Source organism: Hippopotamus amphibius, chromosome 1, assembly GCF_030028045.1.
Source record: "Hippopotamus amphibius kiboko isolate mHipAmp2 chromosome 1, mHipAmp2.hap2, whole genome shotgun sequence".
Lineage (NCBI taxonomy): Eukaryota > Metazoa > Chordata > Mammalia > Artiodactyla > Hippopotamidae > Hippopotamus > Hippopotamus amphibius.
The window spans coordinates 183,956,439-183,981,968 of NC_080186.1; the positions used below are offsets into that span (position 1 = coordinate 183,956,439).

Sequence of the window (25,530 nt, forward strand, 5' to 3'; positions counted from 1 at the left end):
AGAGGGCACTGCTAAAGTCAGGGAAACCTGGGTTTGAATCAAGTTCCATTTTTCATCAGGGCTCTTTATAAATGTGTTAAACAGCAGGGGCAGCCAGAAAAATCAGGAGGGCGGCCAAGTCCAGGTGAGTGAGGGGCTGGGCAGGGAAGGCTTCCTGGCAGAGAGGATCCTTGAACTGAATTTTCATGCACCAGCAGGATCTGGGCAAATAAAGGGGAAAGGCATTCCAGGCACAGAGGTATGGAACAGTATGATATCCTTCAGAACTGCAAGTGATTCCGTCTTGCTAGAGCAGAAGTGGCCTATTTGGGGGATAAAAACAGGGCTGAGCAGGCTGATAGGCAGACAGGGGCCAGGTCATGAGAAACGTGTTGTGAAGTATCTGCATTAAAGAATGTCCCCTGACAACAACAGAGAGCCATGGAAGCATTTTAGAACTGTTGCGACAGGATCAGGTTTATGTTTGGGACAGATATCCTTGCATCAGTGGGGGGATGGACCCACAGAAAGAGGTGGGGGGAGGGGTCAAACCACAGTGAGACTACATTCACACGTATTAAAAACAACAAGGGTAACAACCAAGGCAGAAATTCCCAAAAGGAGTTTCTTCTGAGATGTTCCTCTGAGGTGATTCTAGACTGTGTGTTGTTTATTTACAGTTTTAATTCATGGTGTATTAGAACACATATGCGATTATACTACAATCAAAATTTCATAGATATTGTTACTTAAGATGAGGCTAAAAGAAGGGAGCTGACTGAAAGAAAAATATTAATATAGTATAAAAATAAAATAATAGAAATATTAAAATATGAATGATAATATAATGTATTATATATACTATGTATTAAACCATTTATATAAATTATATGTGACTATATAGTATAATATTTATATCATAGTATATTATATAATAGTTACAATGTATATTACTGAATTATATTTATATAGTGTGAATCATATGTTATATATTATATATAGTATATTTATATTTTATTGTTATAACATCATATATAAGTATATATTATACAAATATCAATATATAACATATGTAATTATATATGTACATGTAGTTATATATAATATAAAATATATTGCATATAATATATAGTATATACTATAAATAATATAAACATAAAAGATTAATGAAATGCAAGCAAAGTAGTGATTATAGGAGTAACTGAGAAAATTTGAAGTTCAGGAAACACAACACCAAGGCCCTTGAGAATGTGACCAGAAAGCAGAGGTAAGGCAAAAGACACTAAGGAGGAAATACCTGTAGGACTCGGTGACTCTACCGGGGGTGAGGGGTGGGGAAGGGAGGTGAGTGGAGGAAAGAGCAAGGGTCCCCAGTAGGGCCCTAGGTGGACGGCATTGCCTTCTGGAAGAGAGCAAGCGTGAGAGGCGAGGAGGAGGAGGAGTGGGAATGGGAAGGGACAGCAGCGCTTCCAAGGGGAGCTGTCCAGCCGGCAGCTGAACATGAAGCAGATGATCCACATGAAATATAACTTTAATCACGAGGGACCAGAAATACACAAATTAATAAATTATACGTACAGCCAGAATTCCAGAACTAAAGAAGAGAGCCAACACTCTGTATTGCTTCCCAACTTAATTTGTGATTTCTTCTTGTGATAAAATGTGGAGTTAAAACGCTTTCTTCAAAATTTGAAACAAATGAGCTTCCCGACTGAGGCCAGCCACACCAACAGGATCATAAGAATGTAAACCACCCCCAGCTTAGCTTTCCAGAGACTAACTTACAAAGCACCAAGGGTCAGACAGGCCCATCACTGGCCTCCACCAGAAAGGACACTTAAATTCTGAGGCTCCCGCTCAGACTCTCCATGAAAGTAGTAGTTCCTACTACAGCCATTCTACTCAGCTGTGATGACGTAACTACTTCCCACTGGCCATTCAGCTCAATTCCAGAGTGCAGATCCTACAGGGAGACGGAGCGCTTGCATCATAGCACAAGACCTCGCCCCTACAGAAACCTGCATTTCCCTCTGCTCACCACATACCTTAAGAAGCCTAAAATTGGAGCAAGTAACTTATGAAGCAAAGGCAGAAGAAACACTTCTGTGCACATTTCTCTATGCCTTTGTTGACCATCCTGGGCTCTAACTGTAAAGTAAGTATTTTTGGCTTTGCAGCCACACGGTCTCTGTTGCAATACTCAACTCTGCTCATACTGCAAGTTGTAGTGCAGAAGCAGGTGTATATGGAATGTAAACAAGTGTGTGTGCTAATACAACTTTATAAAAACAGGTAAGCCAGATTTACCCAGGAGGCCAGCTTTGGCCCGTGGGCTATATTTTGCCAGCCCCCAGCCCTAACTAACCTAGTATTTGCCTTCTCTGCCCAACTTCCCTCTTACCAGAGCTTGGTTCAACTACCTTGAAATACTGTACATTATTATTCAACCCCCTTCCCACTTTGAGATCCTCCTAGACTCTAGGCTCTGCTTCCCTGCTTGGGCTATAACACTTGCTTAATAATAGCAATGATGGAAGAGTGATAACAGAAAGGGTTACCATTTACTGGATGTGCCATTTCCAATGCGCCAGGTATCACACTAGGTTCCTCATAAACACGGTCTCACTGAATCCTCAAAACAATCTAGTGAGATGGGTATAATTCTCATCTCCATTTTACAAACAAAGAAAATGAGCCTGACAGGGGTCAAAGTTTCTTCTCATGGTCACCCAGGGTGAAGCTGAGTTCTAACCCCAATCTGTCTGGATCCAAAAGCACATGTGGCTGCCCAGACACCAACAGAAGGTGTCTATATGACCACTCCTCCTACTTACACTGTCCTTGGGTGGGTGGGGGGGGCGGGGAGGCAGACTTTGTGTTGCCAGCCACCCTCTGGTGGACAGTGACAGATCCTGCCAGATGGCATCTACTGCCTCCAGGCAGTGGCTCTTCTACTTTGTACAACGTTTTGACATAAACACAAGTACAAGCACCAGATGTGATGCACCATGACCGGAAAATGTTGTATCTACGCCTGTTTGTCCTCCCTCCAACAACAGTGATGCACCCAGGAGTATTAGAGATCAGCACGTATCCTCAACTTGTCCCCTAGGCTCAGAGTCAGCTAGGGAATCCTGACACGGCTGGAATCAAAACACAGCATGTGTTCCCCCAGAATATTCCCCAATGAAAACAAAGCTGGAGAAGCTGAGAGGGATGAGTTATGTAAACACACCCAGCAGGGACCTCAGAGACTGCTGGGTAGGAAGGGCTGCTCCTCAGAAGAAAGGAATCAATAGGCAAATTTAAAACAAAGTCAGTGAGATGATTTGAAAATCCTACTGTTCTTATCTTCTTGGTAAAGGGGACCAGATTTGCAGCACTTCATTGTAATTTTCCCAACTGTGTTTAAGAAAAAAGGGTAAAAGTCATCAACTTTGTTTTGACCCCACTGTAAATGTACAGGTCATCATTATACCAACAGAGGAGAGAGGAAATGAGAGCCAATTAATAAAAACCTGTATTCAGCCTGGGAATGCAGCTCGAGTACATGTCACCATGGTATCTGAGCTCATCACCTCCACCCCACCAGCCATCTGATCTGATCCTATTCCTTTGCGTTTGTTGAATTTGTTTCCCATGTGGCAACACAGCATAATTCAGGTCTTGAAGATGAGCCTTCATCCCACCCTCCACCACACCGATCATCTTGCAGTGGTGAGGTGTGCTCCCGCACAACAGTGCAGAGAAGACTGCTTGTTTCTGGGCAAAGGCTGCAGAGAAAATGCTCATCATTGACTGTTCTGTGTGGTCTTTGCTCAGGACGTTCTGACATGGGCTTGAGGGACTAAGTCCTAAACACACATTTGCTTTCCCTCTGTGGCCAGCTGTATAAAACTGCAATGAGACACACTTGGTGGATTCATGATTTTGAAATAGCTGCCACTGAAGCAATTTGTGTACACAGCATCAGACTATGTGACACAGTGAACATGACAGCCAGTGGGCTGGATCTTCATCCCCCAATGTAAGGAGCACCCAAGGGACACATTCTGAGATGTGAAGCAGAACATGGCCCAAACGTAACAACTGAAAAGTAGCAATAGTTGTCAAAAGGGATAAAAAAGACTGTGTAAAGCAGATATGCTGAAAGGGAAAAAAAGAATACAGAGATTAGGCCTTTAAAAATGATATTTAAAAAATCTACACAAGCCAGTGAATTCCATATCAAAGATATTTTGAAAACCAGTTTTCAGCCTTAATACAGTATTATTGCTTTTCCCCCCAAAACAAGCAAATTAGAGACTTCTCTTCGTATCACTACTGCTTAATTTTTGAAAGTCTATCCAAATGCATTTTCATCAAGTATCCTCTTTGACATTGACAAATGAGAACAAATAGTGATGGTTCTTGACTAAAATACTAATGAGAAAGAAGTAAAATTCTATTCAAAATAATTTTCAGTGACAGCACTAAAACTTACAATATTATCCACCAGTTTAAGCAGTAAGGTTTAAACTAACAGCATGTTTAACTAAATAAATATATCTTAAGTTATTTTCACTTCAAAGGACAGAAAGCAATTCATGCTCTTTGATAAAAAAAATTTTTTTTCCAGATATGGGAGGATTTACCAGTATGAAAACTGACCTAAGGCAAGTTTCTAGAAGCTAAAACTTTTCATCTTACAATTTCATAGCTAAATCCACATAAATGAAATGAAGTGTTCAGTCAATAACTTTGCTTGGGTATGTCTTGAAGTATTAGATGTATGTGTGAAAAGGCATGAGGTGACTATAATAAATCCCACTGCCATCATTTTATGTCACTTTATATGAATGAAACTTCAATATTCAGCCTAATTATTATTTTTCAATATTTTAAATAATCTGTGACCTTAAAAATAAATCCAATACTAGGATGTAATTTCCCTTACTCACTCAGCAAAAATATAAGCAGTTTAAGGATTAGCACCTGTCTATTTTTTAACCCTCTTGACAGCAGACACTATCCTCAAAAAAGCATTACCCAAGACCATGACAACCATACTATAGTGTTTAATGCCTCCTCCCCAAATTCAGTATGCTTGTGTCCAAACTGATATAGGAATATTGCATACAATTTCCTTGGAAGACCAAAACTTCCTGATAGAAAGAAGATTACCTCAAGGAATAAAACCAATAATGGCTGCATATCCAAATTTCAACAGTCAGATTGCTTGGAAACAACCCTATCTTAATACCTTCTGGATAACCATTATAGATGAATATATAACCAGGTAAAAATGCTCAGATATTCAAGAAAGCACATGACAAATTACAGATATGAAACACTGGCTGTTAAAACTTGTCTACACGGTTCAGTTCAAAGTTTATAATGTCTGAATCTCAATGTGTTTTATAAATGCATAAAGCAAAGAAGAAAACTCACCCAACAGTAATGTACTGTTATAAAAGAGAGACTGTCGTAATACAGACTCAACGAATGGTCATTTGAAACGAAACAGAAGAGAAGATATACGCTGTCTGATAAAAAGTAAACCTAATCACTGAACCAAGTATATTTTGAGATGTTACTTGTCATATTGACACACAAAAATTCTTCTCAATTCTTTCCAACCAACATACTCCAAGCACGGCTGAGGGTGGTGGCATACTAAACAAAACTCTTGCCAGAGGTAGACCTAATCCAGAAAAAGAAAAAAGTGCTTTTTATTTAAATATCCTGTAGACCTGCAATGCATACAGACAGAAATGCTGTCAATTACAGTTCTTTATACATACGCCTTTAGCTGTTTATTACCTCTTATCCTTTCAGCAGAGGTTTAATACCAGAATTTTCCATTATCAACTTATTCCCTTTGCTTACTTTTCAGGGAGCTGCATTTAACTCTTTTAAGTCACCAGGGTCCTAATTAGTAGGAGATGCCATCAGCTGTGCCCTGGATGCCTGAAGGAGTTAATGTAGCTCACAAAGAGCCTAGCTTCCAGCCAGAAGCCACACCTATTTACAGGGGAAATGGCTATTTTGGTAAAAAATGGTGAGCCCTAACATTGTAGTACTCTAACACTACTTACTGATCTGAAACGTGACAACCAAAATGAACACTTATCTCCTCAGACAGCCAACGCGCCCACAGGGAAAATCTGAACTAACTCAGTTTAAAAAAAATATTGGCTGTCCTTAATGGAGATAAAAGCTTTTATTTAAAAAAAAAAAAAAAAAGAACGCACACACATACACCTATTCTAGATTAAGTGTGAATAAACTAATGAACACCGTTTGAATGCACACTTTTTTCTTTTTCTGTTCCCTCCTGTAAGACATGTAAAAGAAGAAAAAAATATCACTGTTTCCTAAAGCCTAGAGAGGCTGGGCTGCAATTCCCCCCCTTCCACCCCAACAAACCCCAAAATAGCTAACAATAACTAGCAGCTGACACCTAAACAGCCCTCACCACATGCCAGGCAGCATTCTAAGTGCTTTATATATATACACACACACACACACACACACACACACATATATATATACACATAAATATATATACACTTAATCCTCATAACAACCCAATGAGAGAGGTACTCTATATTCCCCATTTTACAGACAAGGAAAGTGAAGTACAGAGAAATTAAGTACTGTGTCCAAGGTCACACAGCTAATTAGTGGCAGAGCTGGGTATGAGCCCAAACAGGCTGACTCCAGAAGCAGCGGACAAAGCCACGAGGCAATGCTGCAAAAAACAGTAAACAACTCAAAGGAGAGTCTGATTGCTTTGCTCAGCAGGAAAGTTTGTAGAGAAAAATTTCAGAAATTATGGTTTTTACAGCTTCCTATAACAACAAAGCCTGGGAACATCTGTGGACAAAGTTATCCTCCAATACTGCTTTTGCATCATTTCTGTGTAAACTTCAGTTGTTAAGCAGGAATCCCCTTTTCCAAACCTGGTTAGCCAGGATTAAGAAGCCAAAATCATGGAGAAATAGGAAGCTATAGGAGACCCCAGGGAAACACATTTCTAGATTCACAAAGTAGGACAGTACTCAAAATACTAATCAGTAAATTGATCCTAGACACTCAAGAAAATAATCATAACAGTTATTAAACAAAGTGGTCTGTAAGTACTTTAAAAATGAAAGGAGTGATATAAACTTTTGGGAGGATGATTCGAAGAACTCTCAATTGTCTTAAATAATATCCTTTAACTAATTAATTTCTGCCTTGGCAATTTATCCTTAGGAAATCATCAGAGATGCTTACACAACTTCATCTGCAAAGGTATTTATTATACAAATATTTTAAATAGGTTCTTTCTCATTTTTCTTAAGTGTCTAAAAATAAGGGAAAGGATTAAATTGATTATAGCTATATGATGTAAAAGAATTGGAATGTTTAATGGCATGGGAAAATGAATAGAAAATTGCATGAAAAGAGCACTAAATTTCTTTATACTGACACATAGCAAATATCAGGTCCATCTACTTCATATAAATACATTATATCACAATAATAATTATCTCTGGTGGTAAGATTAAACTAACATATTCTTTTTCACATTATCTATGTTTCACAGATTTCTAACATAAATATTTACTAATTTTATAATCTGGAGAGAAAAACAAAACTTTTAAGAGAAAAGGCATTTGGTCATGAAGCCTAATATATTATAATGCTTAAAATGATAAGCCCATCAATCTTGTTTCCTTCTTGGATGTCATGAATAGGCTGGCAGATCATGAGACTTCATATAATACATGGCTTTCAGCAAGGGATCTGACAGTCCTCATGACATTCTTGCAGAGAAACGCAGGCTGGCTGATAGTCAGGGTGTATAGAGGTGTTAGTACTTGAAAGGCTACCAAATATCACGGATGAGCAGATGGCTAACTACATAGAAGGTCCTACTTCCCCGCTCTGACTGTGGCTCACTAATGCCTTGGGTATGGGTACCCAAGCTATACTTTTCAAAGTCATGGCTAGTGAGAAGCTAGGAAGAAGAGTTGGATGTATGAAAACCGGGGAGCAGCCACTAATATTGACGATGTTTCTCGAACAGAATTTAGCACTGATTTGGGTCTTGCCAATGCCACAGCCAGTCCATACACAGCATTTTCCAAAGCTAAATAAGTGTTTGTCAAATAAACATCACAATTATGATTCAAATAATTCTGACAGGCTAAAACACCCGTCTGAAACCAAGATGCTATTTAACAGAGTCAATAAATGTAAAGCCCTACAGTCAGTTCAATAACAATTTTACAAGTGTACTTGGCAAAAGTTCATGTGAAGCATTGACCATTTTAGACTAAATAACAGTCAGCATAATGGAGCATTTCTGAGGAAGGGAGGTAACAAGTTCACTGGCAGATCTCATCTGAAAGTATGAAGTACATTTCTGACCTTCTTATTCTAAGAGGGAATTCAGCAAAACAGAGTAGGTCCAGAAGAATATGATCAGGGACATTCTAAGTCTGATCAGGAATATTCAAAGAAACTAGAACTATTTAATTAGGAGAGCATTTAAAGGAGCCTAAGCAATGTTTAAATGTTTGCTCTGTAATTCTGGGAAGGGGGGAATCAGTTTATTCTGTTATACTGGAGATTACAGTCTGTCTTCTGTTTCTACCATTCCACTGAAACTGCCCATTAAGGTCAGCAATGACCTTGAACTTGCCAAATCCAAAAGGCAGCTTTCTATCCGATATTAACAGACTTCATGGCATTCAATACACAGCACTGTGCCCTCCTTCCGACACTCCCATTACCACCTCAAGGACAAGTCATTCTTATCTCTTTTCTCTAGTTCCTACTTCACACAATCTCTAGATGTCAGAGGTTGATCCACTCTCGACCTTCTTCCCTCATTTCTCTATTTTCTCTAAGTGAAATCAATTCCTGTGGGTTTAAATAGTCTCTATGCTGATTATTCAACGATTTAAATTTCCACTCCACACCTTCCTCTGAACTCAGGCTTCTCCTGTATAATCAGAAGCATTTCCGCCAGAAGCATTTCTGATTCCACATGCTACTCTTCAATGTGAGTCCTCTCCTCTTAGCATCACACACTCAGATGCTTCACCCAGAACTTTGGGAATCATCTTTGCATCATCCCTTGCCCTCACCTGTCAAATCCAATCACTGAGATGTACATTCGACCTCCAACCTGGGTCTCAAATCGGATCACCTCTCTTCATTTCCACCACTGCTATTCAAGTCAAGTGAGCGTCATCTCTACCATGTGACTTGCCAAGGGTCTCCTCATGGTCTCCAGACCAGTCTCCTCAGAGCTTCAACACAAGGTCTGCTTAAACAGTAAGCTGAATCATGATTCTTCTATGCTTTAATGATGGCCTTATGCACTGTGAAGAAAATATCACAAAGTTCTCACCACGGCCTCATGACCCTTCAGTATCAGAACCCTGCGTATCTCCTCTCACCCCATCCAGCAGGCCATCGCCCCGCTTGGGCCACACTAATTTGCTCTCAACTGTATAAGTGTAGGAAACTCCACTCAGTCACGAGGCCTTGGGAAAAGTTGTTCCTCCAGACTTTGCCAATAGCTGGTAACTTCTTTTCCTTCACATCTCAGTTTACAAGTCACTTCCTTAGAGACTACTCCCGGCACCAGCCTATCTGATGTGTTCAGCCCTCTGCTCCTAATAATTTTCTACTGCAGCCTTTCGTGGCCCCTTTATGACACTTCCAAGGATTTTCTTCCTTAATTTTTGTCTTTCTCCTTAACCTCGCCTGCTTGGAATGTCAGTTCCAAGAGAGAAGGACCTTATTCCTCATTGTATTAGCAGAGCTCAAAAACTTTTTAAATGTTGAATATGGGACGGAATAAAGCCAGACTTCACCCACAACATAAGGAAAATCTTCCTAAAATTAAGAGCTGTCTGGCAATGGAACGGACAGCCTTGTACAGACAAACTGACTGCCATGGGAAGAGGTTCAAGCAGGCATTTGGTGGCCACCTTTACCTGAGATGACATAAAGAAAGTTTCCACACTAGGTGGGACCCAGGTCCTCTCCACACAGTTTCCAGTTCTATAAAGAGAATTCTAAGGAGTTTCAGGTTAAACATATACTCCCAAAGTAGCGAACATTATGTCCTAATGAGCAGAAATTCTCACTAAAACAGCCCTAAGAAACCACTTTACACCCTGACCAAAAGTAACTTCCTGAAGTTAAATCAATGCAGGCTTCCTCTGTCCACCCTCCCAGATGTGGTTTGGGATGATGACAGCTCACAGTGGCCTTCTTTCCAAGCTGTACAAAATATGGCCCAGAAATGAGTTGGCAGATCAAGCGAACCCACTTGCAGTAAACCCAAAGTTCCACTCTTCATTCATTTGTGATGCTGCTCTGTAAACACACCAAGATCGCTTTATTTAGTGTCACACCCATTAATAATGCAGAGATCTTTACACAGGCAGGTGGAGAAAAATTAGTCCTGAGTGATTTCGTTACTACAGGGTATACACGAAGTCAAAGGGACTGAGAGTCTCACTACAACGCTGTAGGAGTTGCTGACAATATAGACAGCGGTCACGGAGCTGACCACCATACAACAAAGCAATTCAGGCAAGGTATCCACCTCACAATCTTTTGGAGTCTTACAGGCAAAGAGTTAACCCTTCTCTCCCTCATACAAATAGATACAGGAGAGACCTAAAGACCAATCGAAGACCATTCCTTCTACTCTTTCAGCTTCATCTCCAAATTTTTTTAAAGTTAAACCCCCCAAAACTTGGCCAATATTTGCTTCTAATGGCACCTTTACAAGGACCGGTAGGACTGTCACTAGATACTGCAAAACGTTGCAAATAAGCTTATGAGGCCATGAGGTTTGTCCTCAATGAATTTTTCACCAAAAAAAATTTTTTTTTCAGGAAGACAGTAAACTTTACGAAGCCAAAGATATTTAAAATCCCTTTTTATAACATTCGGTGTTAACAATGCCGTGGGGGAAATAATGTCTGGGGAAGCAGAGAATGAAAACTCTGAAGACCCTTCTCAGGGGCTGGTGGGCAGTACCTTTCCATTTAAAATACAAACTCCCTTTGACTCAGCAATCTGTCTGCTAGATATATACCACATGTGTATCCTCTAATTAGCAGATTACAATACTATACAAGCACGTTCATTTTTATTATGGCTTTTATAACAGTAAAAGCCTAACAGTAAGCCACAGTACATCCACGAAATGGGATAAGGAACAGTCGCTAAAAAGGAATTAGATGGGTCTCCATGTGCTGATAACAAAAAACCTGCAAGATATATTAAGCAAAAAACAAAAAAACAAAAAAAAACAAAAACCACAGTGTGTGCATCTCTAAACACAACTAAATATTTATTTTTGAAAATTCTGGAGAAATGTATGAGAAATTTAAAAGTGGTTGTCTCTGAAAAACAGGACTGAGCATGTGACTATCATATTTATTTTAAGCTCTTCTGTACTAGTTATTTTTATTACATGTATTTGTTATTTTATTAATAAGAATAATAACTAAATGCAGTATTTTCTGCATGGTCTAGAAGCATCGACTTGCTCTCTGCAGAAGTGGGAAAGTGAGCATTCTTTCCCACTCTCCGCAAGGTGAGCCAGAGTCTACTCCGTGGGCACTTTTTTTTGCCACCCGTCCTCAACCAGTCCAGGAGTCTTCAGAGGCTGCTAAGGTCCCTGCCCTCACTCACTCCTTCCTCCTTTGTGTGGCCTACATGCATGGGTAAAGGGAAATTTTAATTTCTGCTCTTCCACTTTTAGATCTACATCATCCATCTCTGAAAAGCTAACTTGAAGGAGAATGCATAGTTATTCCACTGCAAGAGATATCAAAGAAAGTCAGTTTTTCCCCTAGTGCTATTTATTCTATAATTATATTATTACCAAAACAAAATCAAGGAAACAAAATCCTTTTCAACTTTACGGTGCTCTCCATTCCACCAAATCCCATGAGAACCAAAAAGATCACGGTCCAAGGGGCTTTCTTCCCAACTTAGAATCTTATATTTGCCTATCCCAAAATACTAAACAACTCTTTCAAGTAAAACTGCTTCTGCAAGAGAAAATGGAGTGCACTAAAGTTGAAAAGATGAAGTGCAATCTACATTCAACTTATTTGATGTTGAAGATCTTAAAGAGTATTTGAACATTGTTTTGTTCTTTTTCTATCAAAGAAATACTTCCAACCCCACAGAAGAGGGGGAAGAAAAAGAAAAGTCATGGGAAATCATTCCTCTGTTTTTCTTATTATTTGACCTTGGACTTTAGGTGGGGAAGCTACTTATTCAGTATCAAGTGACCTTTCCAAATTGTATAAAACAATCCCCATAGCACTTTTCCTTTGTCAGAAGGTTGTGATACAAAGGCATTTGCAGAAATTTATTTTATGCATTTATTCATCATTTTTTGGCTTTACTGACGAATACAGAAAGGCCAAATGTCTATTTGAAACAATCTAATATCTACTTAGCTGAAAACCTGTTCCCACTAAATCTGATTTTATATAAGCATTCTGACCTCCCCCCACCAAAAAAAAGTGATTACATTTTTGTTTGGGGGGGGGGGGTCTAAAAGTAATTAGTGAAATGAGCAAACTATAGCCTAGTACATTGAGCTGTCTGTGGTACTGAAAAATGACACCAAAGCTGAAATGTACTGAGCTAAGTTCTTACAAAGCCTCCCCACCACACCATTTTAATTCAAGTACTTCTGTCCATGACTCACCTGAACCATCTTATTTTGATAGACTGTGTATAAACATTTCATAAAAGGTCACATTGACTTGCTTTCCAAGGTTCTCCATGGAAATGTCAGGACCTCCCCAAGCTTCGTCAAAGCAATTCCGGTGGACAGAGAGCCAGAACATTGGTTACAATACTTACTTTTCCTGAACGCAGTGAGAAATCCTACCATGTACCAGAAACTCATACTAGCTAGCTCTCACTATCCAATCACACTGCTACGCTAAAAAGAAAATGAGGAAGTGTCATGTTAGACTGTGTGCTATATCCAAGAATATGCTCTGAATGGCAGCATAAGCTCTGCATTGAGTCCCTTAACTCAAAGCTAATCTATATACTTGGAATTCTAAATAGTAAACTGAGAAGTACCTATTTGCTTAAAACTTATGAAAGAAGTACATCTACAGCAGTGACATCAATAAGTTACAAAGGGCACAATTCATCATTTTCTACACATGGATACATTAGCCTGTACACCTGATTTTACTGTGTTTCTGAGTGAACTATTTCAGCAGCAATCACTGACTCTACTCTCTGGATAAATTATAACATGTTTTTTCTGGTTTTTCACTTCTAGCTCAGGGTCTCCATATTTATTTGTTCCTTTTCCATTTTATATTTTTTAAAAAAGCATCTCAGATAAGAATTTGGAAATTCAGCTTGAGGAAAACAAAAATCCCTCTAGATTAAACACTGAATGTAAAAGCTACATTCAAAACAACTAAATGATATTACCCAAGCATTCATTTCGAAATTCTCTTAAGTGTGACTGGTTTAGCAGAAACTACATATCAGGTCAGATAAACCCAATTATAAAAATCTAACTTTTTGTGATGTTTATGTTGCCTCAACAGTAAAAGGTTCATTGTGCTTATAACCCTTAGAGGGGGAATCCATGTCTTCATTTTTATCACCCATACTATATGTACTCTAATTGATATATCTACGCACTTGTATAACAGAAATCATCTTCAAAATTAGCCAGAGGTGGAATTCTTTCAAGTGTGAAATGATCTTTAAAAATATGATTTTTTAAATTTGTATTACTTTCTCTAAATTTTAAGAGTTCTAATAGGGTATCAGAAGTTTTTTACAACATGTAATTAACATATGGCCAATGTTAATGGCCAGTGTTTGATTCTCTCAAACTCCTATAAGTTATTTCAAAAAAAAATCTCCCCATAATTCTTAAAAAGTTAGTGTTTCCAGGAAGATACTTTGTTCTTGGTGTTAATACCATCAAATGTCCTCCACCATGAATGCTTGTTTAGCTGTGTGTTTTTCAGAAGGAACATGAATAATACGAAAGCTGATGTTTAACTAAAAAAAAAACAAAAACCAAAAACCCAGCAAGGTCTCTTTCTAGGGTGGATTAAGTAAAACTACTCTGGTCCTCAAGCCAAAAAAAAAAAAAAAATTAAGTTGCTTGATTTTTATAAATACCTAAGAAGATTTTAGAAAAATCTTTTGAGTTTAACCTTATTCAAATACCTAACTTTGGGATTTAGAGGGGAACCACACACAAAGGCACGTCCATGTTCAGGGCTGCTGACAAGCCGCAGCAGAGCGCAGCAGGAAGCATTCTGGGTGGAAGCTAGGTGGACAGGGCTGGTCACGCTCTGCGCTGCCTAGCTGCGGGATCTGGCAAGCTGGTCACCTCCTCTGACTGCCCGTTCCTCATCTGAAAACCAAGTCAAACGGGCCATTAGACCTACTCGGTCCCCCAGCCTTAAGTGTCTATCCGTCAAGTCAAAATGAAAAGATACTCTCACCATGTTTAAGTTACATTTTAGGATTACTTTAAAATGTTTGAAAGAATCTCAAAAGCCCCCGATCACTAGTGCTGAATTAAAGATGGACCTGTATAAATTATTAAAATTTTAAAGAGTTCAAATGTGTTTGCCTTGTTTTGCCAGAGCAATTTTATTACTTACCTCTAAATAGTCTCGCTCTTTCTAATTCTCATTCTCTGTCCTCCTTCCTTCAAAATCACACTTTTCAAAGTCTTTGCAAATTTGAAAGCATGATGAAGTAATTTCTCCCTCCTCACGTGGGGTCATGTGTAGCTTTATTTTGCTTGGACAATAGTTAAAATTGGTTTCTTCCATATTTAGTATGTTTTTGTGAATTACTAACATAAAATTAGTTTAACCTATAATTAACGCTAAGTTATTTAAATTCAATGGCAGCTCCTAAAGGAAAGCAGCCTAAATTCGAGGGTTTAATAGTTCGGCCAAATGCCTAACAACTGATCCAAAAAAATCAGAAAATGCATACTAGTGTAAAGTTCTAAACTAGAAAATCTCAATCTCTCCTAATTTTTGAAAACTCCAGTTATTTTATTTACAAACCTTACTATTCCTTTAACTGAAAGCTACAGCAAAGTAAACAACTCAAAAGATGATCTATGAATTTTATATGGAGTATTCTGAAATTGTCAGTAGCAGTCAAATCTAACACTAGAGATCCCGACTGCATTTAAATGAAACAAACATTTTCCTAACAAGTCCACTTACAAAGGCAGTGGCCTTTGCTCTTAAATGACATTTTTAATGAATAATAGGATGATTGCACCTTAAAATCTACCAAACTACCAGATATACAGAATTTCTATTCTAAATTTACAACAGATTTTTTTCTTTAACATTAGAGTAAGATATAGAAAAGGTTAGAGTTCTCCTCTTGTCTTACTGATATACATTAGCAAGGAATATCACGGGCCTATTTTCTTATCTAAGCTACAGCTATGAAAGGTGATATAGATGGGCACAATCTTCCATAACAACCCACCCATCTTGTTAAATGTATATTAGACAAAAATACACATTTACCTGACAGATTAAGGCTAGTGCACAACTGCCCTTAAGGAAAACAAATGCAGTGACTGATATGGAGAAGTGGATCTATCTAAAGCGGGAAAAATCTGAAAGGTTTAACAAATGCATCCTGGAAACTACTGCACATTTACATGCTGCACTGTTTGTTTTGTTTTTAACTTCTTGAAAGAACAGGTCAGGTGCTAAGGTAAGAATACAACATGTGTCTTCTGTAACCTCAAGCAAGGACACCAGAGCTTGGAAAAAGCCTTTGCTGCCTTGCATTTCCCCAGGCTGGGGTCATTCATAAACAGCAGAACCTAAGTTACCTGTATTTCCCTGGCGTGGTACACGATGATCAGACCGAGCAGGATGATCGTGGAGAGACTGATAAGGCATTTCAGAGCTAAGGAATACAGCGACGCCTGCAACACAAACAGAAGCATTTTTTAAAAGAAGCACTTTTAACCATGTTTCAAGTCCTGGGGGTAGCTCAGCCCCCAGCAAGTGGACCTGAACTCCCAGGAAAAGGATGGGGGTAGCGGCACCTGTCTTGGCTCTGCGATCTGTACGATCACTTGGCCTCACAGGAAAGTGAGAGAGGAGATCAAGGAAGGCCAAGCAGCGAGGTCCGACAACACAGCCCTAAGCTCAGCTTGTGGCTCTGAAAATCCTCAAGGAAGTTATCCATGAGTTTAAGCGCTTGGGTTTGAAAGGGGCCTCCTACACGGTGAGCACCAGGAAAGGAACAGAGCATGCTTTCCCCACCGATTCCCGAAATCACTTCTTTAACGTGCCCAAACGCGCTGGGCATTCACAGCCTCCAGAACTTTGGCTGCGCACGGAAAAGCTCCCTCTTCGGAGTTGCCTCGTGGATTAGGGGTGCGAGTCTGAGGAGTGCGAGTCTGAGGGGTGCGAGTCTGCGAGGTGTTCGCCGTCCCGGCGGGCACCTCCAATCGCCTGGGGAAGGCTCGGAACTGGCAGGCAGGGAGTTCCAAACAGCGCCCATCCCAACCACCCGGTGTCCGCCTCTGCGGCCCGGGAACGGTGGGCTAAGGGCTCGAGCACTTACCTTGTCGTAGGCGCCCCACGACAGCTCGGTCTCGATGACCATGACCACGATGCCGAACATGCCGAAGATGAGCGCGTAGTCGCTGAGCCGCTTGCGCTTCTCGAACAGGGCGCGCCGGTGGCCCAGCTTGTAGCCGATGTTCTGGTTCTTCTTTTTGCTGGACTTGGTGCCACTGCTGCTGCCATGCCCGCTGCCGCCGCCGCCGCCGCCGCCTCCAGTGCTGCCTCCGCCGCCGGCCCCGTAGAGCGCCAGGTTATTGGAGTTGTTGTGCTCCGGCTTAGAAACCACGATCTCCGGGGCTGAGGACGAAGCGGCGGCGGCCACGGCTGCAGACGGGGAGGACGCACCGCCACCTCCTCCGACAGCCACGGGGGGCTGTAGGGGCTGCGCCTCCGAGTCCATCTCGTGCAGGTTCCGGCGGGACGCGCTCAAGTTGCTGAGCGGCCGCATGACGCCCCCGTTGTACCTACAGCTGCTCATGGCTATTTCGGTGAAGGGGTTGCTCTCGCGGCGCGCCTGGGGCTGGTGGTGCTGGTGGTGCGCCGGGTGCGGGTGGTGGTGGTGGTGCGAGAGCGGGGGCCCGGAGCCCAGGCTGCCGAGGCTGCCCGTGGGGCTGGCGGCGGGCTGCAGGCTGTGGCACTGGTGGTACTGGGAGGCGGACGCCGGCTGCTGCGCGTACTGCTGCCGGAGCGCACTGGCATGGCTGGACGGCGTCAGCTCGCTCACATTGAGCTGGCTGCCCCGGCGCGACGAGCAGCAGCAGCAGCACGACGAGCCTGACAGCGGCGAGGAGGTACGGGTCCGGAAGGCGCCGCCGGGCGAGGAGGTGCGGAGCAGCAGGGACAGGTTATCCCCCGCCCCCGCCACGGGGGCACCGGAGGAGGCGCAGCTGTTGCACCGGAGGCATGGGCTGCTACCGCCGCTGCCCGGCTGCTGGTGCGCGAGGTGCGGGTGGTGGTGAGGGTGCGGGAGGGGCGCGAAGGGCGGGCACGGCTTGTCCTGGCTCTGTTGCTGCTGCTGGCAATGCAGGTGTGAGGAGCGTGGCGGCTGCTCTGAGAAGAAGCCGCGCTGGAACTGCAATGGGGTTTCCATGTCAGGACTGTTAAAGCTGCAGGGAGACCAGGCGGTAGTGCACCCTGCGCAATGCGTTATGGTCGGGAGCGGAGACTCCTGCTGCTGGTGCGAGGAAGGGCCCATGCCGGCTCCGGTAGAATCCAGGCGGCGAGTCCGATTGGTTGCGCGCACCAAAACAATGGGCATGACATCACCTGCGGGACCGAAACTGAGTTTGCGGCGCGCGAGGTTTAGGGGAACGCGTGAGAGAGGGTTTGGGGGCGGCGGGGGGGCGAGGAATCTGCAGGATGGAAACCTGAGGATGCGCAGGCCAGGACAGGGTGAGGGCAGGGATTCCACCTGCTGATTGGGAGTACTCGTGAGCACCACCAGGGATGGGGAGCCCCCAGGCAGTGCAGCGATCTTCCGAGGGAGGAGAAAAGAAAACGGGCGTCCCGTCTTCCCGTGCCACCCCCTTAACTAGTGCCGGACGCGCAGTCTAGATCACCTGCACTGGGCACTGCACCACGTTGAACCGCCCCAGCCAGGGGCTCAGGCTAGGGAGCAGTGCGGAACCCGTGCCACTCTTCTACCAGCATGCACGCCTCTTAGAGCTGCAGAACAGCAGTCCCCTCGCCCCACGCCCACTTCTCCCTACTCGTCCCGCTGAGAGTGGGCTGCCAGCTGCCCGCCAAATAACTGCGGGGGCACCTGCTTTGGAGAGAAAAAGTTTGACGACTAGCTAAGCCAGTGCAGCAGGGCTTGGTGAGGACCCCGGGGCCCGAGCCCCAGTCTGGCCGCTGAGAGATCCGAACGGGCCCCGCTCCCCGTTCTTCCCCCGCCGCTGGGCTCTGGCGCCCGGGTAGTTGGGATTGGCTGAGCGGTGCTCGCGCCCTAGTGCGCTGCAGCGCGGGTAGGGTTAACCGCCTCGGCGCCTGGGCCTGGGGAGGATGGGGGCGGGGCCGGAGGAGGGGATCCCCTCAGTCGGCGGGAGGAGCTCCTGCGGGCTTCCCGGGTCCCCCTGGCGGGGGCGGAGGGCTTTCCCCGCTACCGCCCGCTCACATGTGCTCCTTCTGCGGAACATGAGGGGCTGGCGCCCCCGGCCGCCGGGTCCTGGGCTACGGCGCTCAGGCCCTCTGGCCGCCCCAGTGGATAGGTCCTCGGGCTTTTCCTGCCTTGGAGAAGAGAAGAGGCTTGCTCGCGGGTCTGGGGGATACTCAGCGACTGCCGGCCATCAGCTCGTCTTCGGTTCCTCTTCCTCCTCTCCACCTGCAGCACAGACACAAAGCAAAGGCAGATCACTGATGCGCAAACACCGTGTATCTTCTGTGCCAAGCCCTAGCTGCAGCGGCAGCGGATGGAGAGGGACCTGGCAAGGGCTGATTCACACCGGCAGTCATAGCCTGGTTGGGAAATTATTAATAATGATAACTCAGGCTGAATAATAGCTGCCGGGGGACAGTGCTGGAGTTTTGCTAGAGTTAAATGTGATATTTATTTGCTAGTAAACCAGTAAAAATTACGTTTTGTGTCTCACAAATTTCCTATGATACGTCTTTTTAGGCGATATACCAACACAAAGCGGTAGAGGACCCTTTCAGGTGTTCCTTGTTACTGCTCCATCTTAAGTCTTTACCGTTTATATTTCTTTGTAAATTAAGATTCCCATCTCCAGAAAAGGGAATGAAATACATTGGCCAGTTGAACATTTGCCTCCCTTTTAAATTGCGATTTTAAAGCACAGTTTTTACGAGAGAAGTTATAACGAGTTAGATAGACCAAGAAATTAAAGTGAAAACGGATCACCCTCATTAGGTAATTGGAATTCTCAGCTGGATCCAATTTCTTGATATTCTACTCGGCAGCTGCCTAAAGTTGCTTACCAGGTACCTGCTCCAAAGAGTGTGTGTTTTCAATGCCTTGGAGTGAATAATTCATTTTAGGATATCTGGACATGAGTTAAACAATTTCAATTTTTTGTGCATGCAAGTAAACAGATCCAGAAGAAAAAAAGGGAAAGGGTTGCTTTCAGTCCCATAGAACTTGGACTTCTCAGTAGTCTTGGTCAAGAATAGAATTTGAATGGCTAAAAATTGGAGACAGCATTTTATTTTTATATTCTAGTATGACTTTGGCAATTTAATAAAACTTGTTTAGAATTATGAAGCTCATAGAATCTTTGGGGTAGCTGAGTAGGTCTGCATGAATTGTGCGGTGAGCATAACTATTACAAACAATTCTAATGCATAATTTGAAATTACAGTGAAAGCTTCCAAATTAAAAAAATGTTCACCTTCTGGTGTGAAACAAAGTTCAACTCAAGCACAAAATTCATAATGCATTTATTTTCACTTTATAACAAATTATATAACCTTCTTCTAGTTGTTACATGTAATTGATTAAGTGAAAAAGTTTGATTCATCCTTCCAAACCTAAATACATCTAATACATTTATCACGGTAAATTAATACTTTCATTAGTCTTTGGTAAATTTGGATGAAAGGCTATATCAATCCCCTCTCCAAATAGCACAATAATTGTTACCAGCATGAAATTAGATATAATGTTCTAGAATTGTTAAAATGTCATTTAAAAGATTAATGGCTGCAAAAAAAAAAATAATGGCTGCATCATCTATTGTTAAACTGACTTTTTCAAATAGCAAATTCAAAGCTTCAAAGACGTTCCATAAACAAAATAACAGGGAAAAAAATTATTGTGTCTTTTACCATGCATACTTCTATGTCTTAGTACCAGATTAGGTGCAGTGCCTTTAGTCATGTAGAAACAAAGAGTGTTTGCTGAGATTTATGGCAATGATGGAGTTACCACTGCTCTCACAGAGGAGGGTCAGGGAAGGAAAAGGATGCATAAGGTAAGAAAGAAACAGAGATTTGGCGAACAAAATGAGGAACTGTCAGAATACCAGAATTCAGATTACCAGTGCTTCCACCAAGCCAATACCTTGCAAAAGCTCACGAAATAATATAGTAATGTGAAACCCACTGTGATTGGAGAGAGAGGAGAGCAAATCACTCAGATATTTATCATCTTTCTGTTTCAAAGAATCATCTGATCACACACTCAAAAAATATTCTTGCTAATAAATGTCTGTATTTGGAGAGTATGATAATCTGCTATTAGTATGATGATGAAACAGGACAAGATGCCCTGACAACTTTGTTTTGTTTTTAGTCTGAATCCTCATAACTTTATTGTTTGGGGCATTTTACACTGTTGGGTTATGACCCCTGTCATATTTAAGAAGGTCCTCTTTTCATCAATCCTCTTTTCTTTATAAAATTAACAAATGGATTTTAAGCTTATATGTAAACTTTTCATATACTATACCATAATTTTGATTTTTCCCCTATATAGGATTATAGATGAGCATGCAAAGTTAAGCAGTTAGAAAAACAAAGACAATATTCTTCCACGTGGATAGTACTTCACACATAGTAAATACTCATTTATGTTTGTGAGAGTGAGGAGAGAAGGAGAGAGGGAGGGAATGAAGAAAGATTGAAAGAAAGGTCACAATACAAGGGCCTGCAACCTCCAATGATAAGCTCTTGGAAAATTGCATTTGCTTCTCTTTCTGTCATTAAGATATATAAGCGCTGGAATTTCTCTAGTTTAACACCAGAGGTCATACTCACCCACAAAATACATTTCAAATCCTATCAATTAAATACCTTTATTTCCAGTGTCATGTTCTTGTAAAAATTACCTGTTTTTTTTTTCCCGTATGGATTGCAAAGATTGCTTTTCCATATGTGTTGTATTTCAAGCTTGAGAACAGGCACATTCATGTAACACCCCCAAAGCACCCCACAAACACTTAATAACAGTCTTAGAAGAGTGATTTTCCCAGACCAAAGGGGCTTGGGAAAAAGCTTCAGGTTGTTTGCACTTGATCCCTTGCTTTATGCAGATTTATATTATGCCAATGATTTTTTAAAAATAATTCTCTTTTTCATAGGAATTAATAGTCTGTGGTATCTCTGTTCCTTAAAAAAAGAAGCAGGACCCTTGAATTTGGATGTTTCGGGTCTACCTGCAAAGGCAGTCAGAACAGCTGATGCAGGGTCCAGAGCATCTGTTTCCCACACTGAGTGCTCCGAAGGATACTTTGACCTACAAAGTAAATGCTTTTCTGAGATTTTTTTTCTTTGCCTAAGCAAATTATTTGGTGGTACCAACCACAGAGGTTGTGACGAGACATAGCCTTTCTAAGTTTGCTTAGCAATCAGTACAACTGGGACTTGGGATAATATCAAAGTTGTTCCTGTTTCCTTCCTGACACATTTCATTAAAAAACTTATTCTTAAACCATGTATTGTCCTAATTTCATAAGAAATGTACATCTGAAGGAAACATTAGAATATCATTGTTACATGTATTCTTTTGTTTCCACTAGAAAATATCAAGACCTGAATGAGCTTATTGAGGATAGGCTTGTTAATGTTTAGTAATACCACTATCATTCAGGGATTAATTTTCCTGTTAGGGCCTATTCATTAACATCAGCAACTTTTCCAAACTTGCTTTACCCTCGTCCTTGCCTCCTACCATTTGTCAGCTAATTAGCGGATCTATAAAAGTCTCAGTAGTGCCAGAAAAAAAAAAAAGAACTTATACTAGTTTTGCTAGTAGAATTGAACTATGTTACACAATTAAATAGGTGAACAGGTTGAAATTATTGACTATAAGTCTTTTTAAAATAGTCTATGGATTACATAAACAAATATTCCTTGGCAGCTAGAAATACACATCCGAATCTAAATAGAAAGTCAAAAAAAGACTTAGTGGATAGCACATTCTAGTTTATAAAGCAGGGCCTCATGTGTTATTTTATTTGCATCTCTTAAGAACCCTTATGCAAGGTAGGGCAGTTTTTATGATCATCGCTACTTTACAGGTAAAGATAATCCTGAGATGTGGTGCCTGGGCTACCCCAGGTCACACAGCTAGTGAGTAGTGAGAAAAAACCAGACTTCAAATACATTCTTCTGAGTCTGTCTGGTGAGTCTGTTTAACACTCTTCCAGCCTTTCCTCCATAGCAGAAAAATAACCTATTGACTATCAACTCATACAGGCTGGTACCCCACCAATAGTCAAAGAACAGACAGCAGTGGCTTACCGTTACCATTCACTGCCTTTGGGTGACTTCATGGACATGTCCTCACTGGCTTGATTGGGATTCTGAGATCCTTAACTAGTGCCCTTTTGTTAAGTTCACTTGATCAACAGAATAATTCATGAGGATCTAATACAAGTGTGGATGAAATGGCAATGCTGTGGTCATGCAGGTCCAAGGTGCCCAATTAAAAAGTATGGAAAAAAATACAGATTCTAGTCTATTCAGACACAGTCTTCTGCTGACTTTGCTGGCAGCCTAGGCATTTCTCATTTTGGGCAATATCCATAGTAAAAGCTGAAGGCCAATGAAGACTACTTATTAGCACTAACAGAGTCTATTTTGTCTTTTTATATAATAAGTGAGAAGACAGAGGCTCAAGCTGTTTGCCCTGTGGCTTAGAGGAACATTTCTGCAGTCCTGCAGGGATCCAGCCTGGCTCTTGGCTCTTCTGTGCTCTGGCAGAGCTGTCCTCTCATTGCATCTCCCTTTGCACCAAAGAGTGAGCAGGGAACCAGAGAAACGAGGTGAGGCTCTAATGCCACAGGGAGAGATAAACCACTGTGTCTTACAGCAGGAATAGAGAGTTACCAAAAGCGGGATCAAGGACATGCAAAACCTTGCCTAAGTATGGAGGTCGAAGATTCCACTTGATGATCCTCAAAGTTTCGTGGTGGCTCTGTGCTCAAACATAATGATGCTACAAAGGTTCTTGAAGTTTATTTTTCTCCCTGAAATCCAATCTATTTTCCCATCATTATTTTCTCTTCTCTCACAGGATTAGGATCCACGATGCGTTAGCTCTTTTTTCTCTTTTCCTAATAATTTCATTCCCATGTGTTATTCATCAACCCTCTATGTTTTCCTTTTTCTTTTCTACCTCTTGCCAAACAGGCTCAGGAATCAATTAATCATCCTTTGTCTATCTTTATGTTACTGTCTCCCTTTCTGGAACTATTTGTAAATTCCTACTCCCAAATAACTGCTTTAGGGCAAGGAGAGAGCTGGTGCTCACTCATATAAAGGTGAAAAACATGCTCTTCTAAGTACAATTAAACATAACAATGTCATCAGCAATGAAACACTGTAAATGCTGATAAGTCTTTAAGGTTTACATATTCATCCTCATCTAATAAGCCAGATTATTTTAAAAAAATGACTTCTATTCTGTTGATGTTTTATTTTTAGCTATAAATTTAGTAGCACTTTTTCTCTACTATTCCTATCCATATGCTACAAAATGACATACATGATACAATATGACAGAAAAAAAAATAACAGATATATACTACACAAATATAATGACAAAACACTCCATTTGACACAGTGTTTTACCCTTGTTCCTCAGAATGAGTCCTTCTCAGAAATGTTTTAATTAGTTAAAACTATTGGATACTTCTGTTCACAAGTCAAGTTCTCTTAACAAAGGGTATTTCTTGGCTTTTATAACTGAAAATATCATAATTAGGGAAGACTACAATGCTGTTTGTTTCAGAGGTTAACACATCATCAGGGTTCCAGCAACTTTCCTCAGGTATTTTCTTGTCATTGTCCTCCTTCTCATACATTGGTCACACTAATTTACCTTATGGGGGTAAAAATGGCTGTAGCAGTTCTAGGCTTCATATCCACAACCATGCTATTCAGAGGGAAGCAGATCATCCGTGTCCCAACATTCCAAAAAACTCTCTTGACATATCTATTGAACCAGCATAGTTCACAAACCCAGGGCTGTACCATACTTAAAAAATTGTTAAAGGGAGGTATGATGAGAATGACTCATCGAACAGAGAATACCAATAAAGAGACATAAATTATTTTAAAAAAACAAAATGGAAATTCTGGAGTCGAAGAGTAAAATAACCAAAATGAAAAATTCACTAGAGGGCCTGGCTCAACAGTAGATTTGAGCTGGCAGAAAAAAAATCACTGAACTTGCAGACATCACAAGAAAAGAAATCTACAGACTGATTATCATTTATCAATATAGATGCAAAATTCTCAACAAAATCCAATCAAATTAAATATAGCAACATATAAAAATTATTATATACTATGACCAAAAGGGGCTTATCATAGGAATGCACGGCTGGTTTAATATCTAAAAATCAGTGTAATGCAACATATTAACAGAATAAAGGACAAGAATAATATAATCACCTCAGTAGACACAGCAAAAACATTTGACAGAGTTCAAATACCTTTTAAAACAAACGCAGTCAATAGACTAGAAATAGGAGGCATTTTCTCAACCCAGTAAAAGGCATCTATGAAAAATTCACTGCCATTGGCATAATACTTACTGGTACAAGGCTAAATACTTCTCTCCTAGGATCTGAAACAAGACAACAATACCCATTCTTTCTGCTATTAAATATTATACTCAAAGTTATAGCCAACTCAATCAGGCAAGGAAAAGAAATGAAAGGCATCCAGATGGAAAAGATGTAAAACTATCTCTATTCACCAATGACATGATTTTGTATATAGAAAATCCTAAAGAATCCACTACAACAATTTCATGTGCAATATAATAAAAAAAAAGATTAAGAATATATCAACATGGATCTAGAGTCTGTCATACAGAGTGAAAACAAGAGAAAACAAATACTGTATGCTAACTCATATATATGGAATTTAAAAAAATGGTACTGATGAACCCAGTGGCAGGGCAAGAATAAAGATGCAGATGTAGAGAACAGAACAGACTTCAGGATGGGGA

The 25,530-nt window shown here is 41.1% G+C and overlaps 1 protein-coding gene across 1 annotated transcript in view; it reads right to left on the reverse strand.

Annotated features, from left to right (window-relative positions):
* Window positions 1-17,721, reverse strand: part of KCNN2 (potassium calcium-activated channel subfamily N member 2) — a 152,505-nt gene extending 134,784 nt beyond the window's left edge. The window contains exons 1-2 of the mRNA XM_057737202.1: window positions 16,615-17,721; window positions 15,872-15,967 (exon numbers count right to left, since the gene is read on the reverse strand). Of these exons, the coding sequence (XP_057593185.1) occupies window positions 15,872-15,967; window positions 16,615-17,706 (1,188 nt within the window). The 5' untranslated portion in view covers window positions 17,707-17,721. The remainder of the gene's footprint in view (window positions 1-15,871; window positions 15,968-16,614) is intronic.
* Window positions 17,722-25,530: the final 7,809 nt, after the last annotated feature.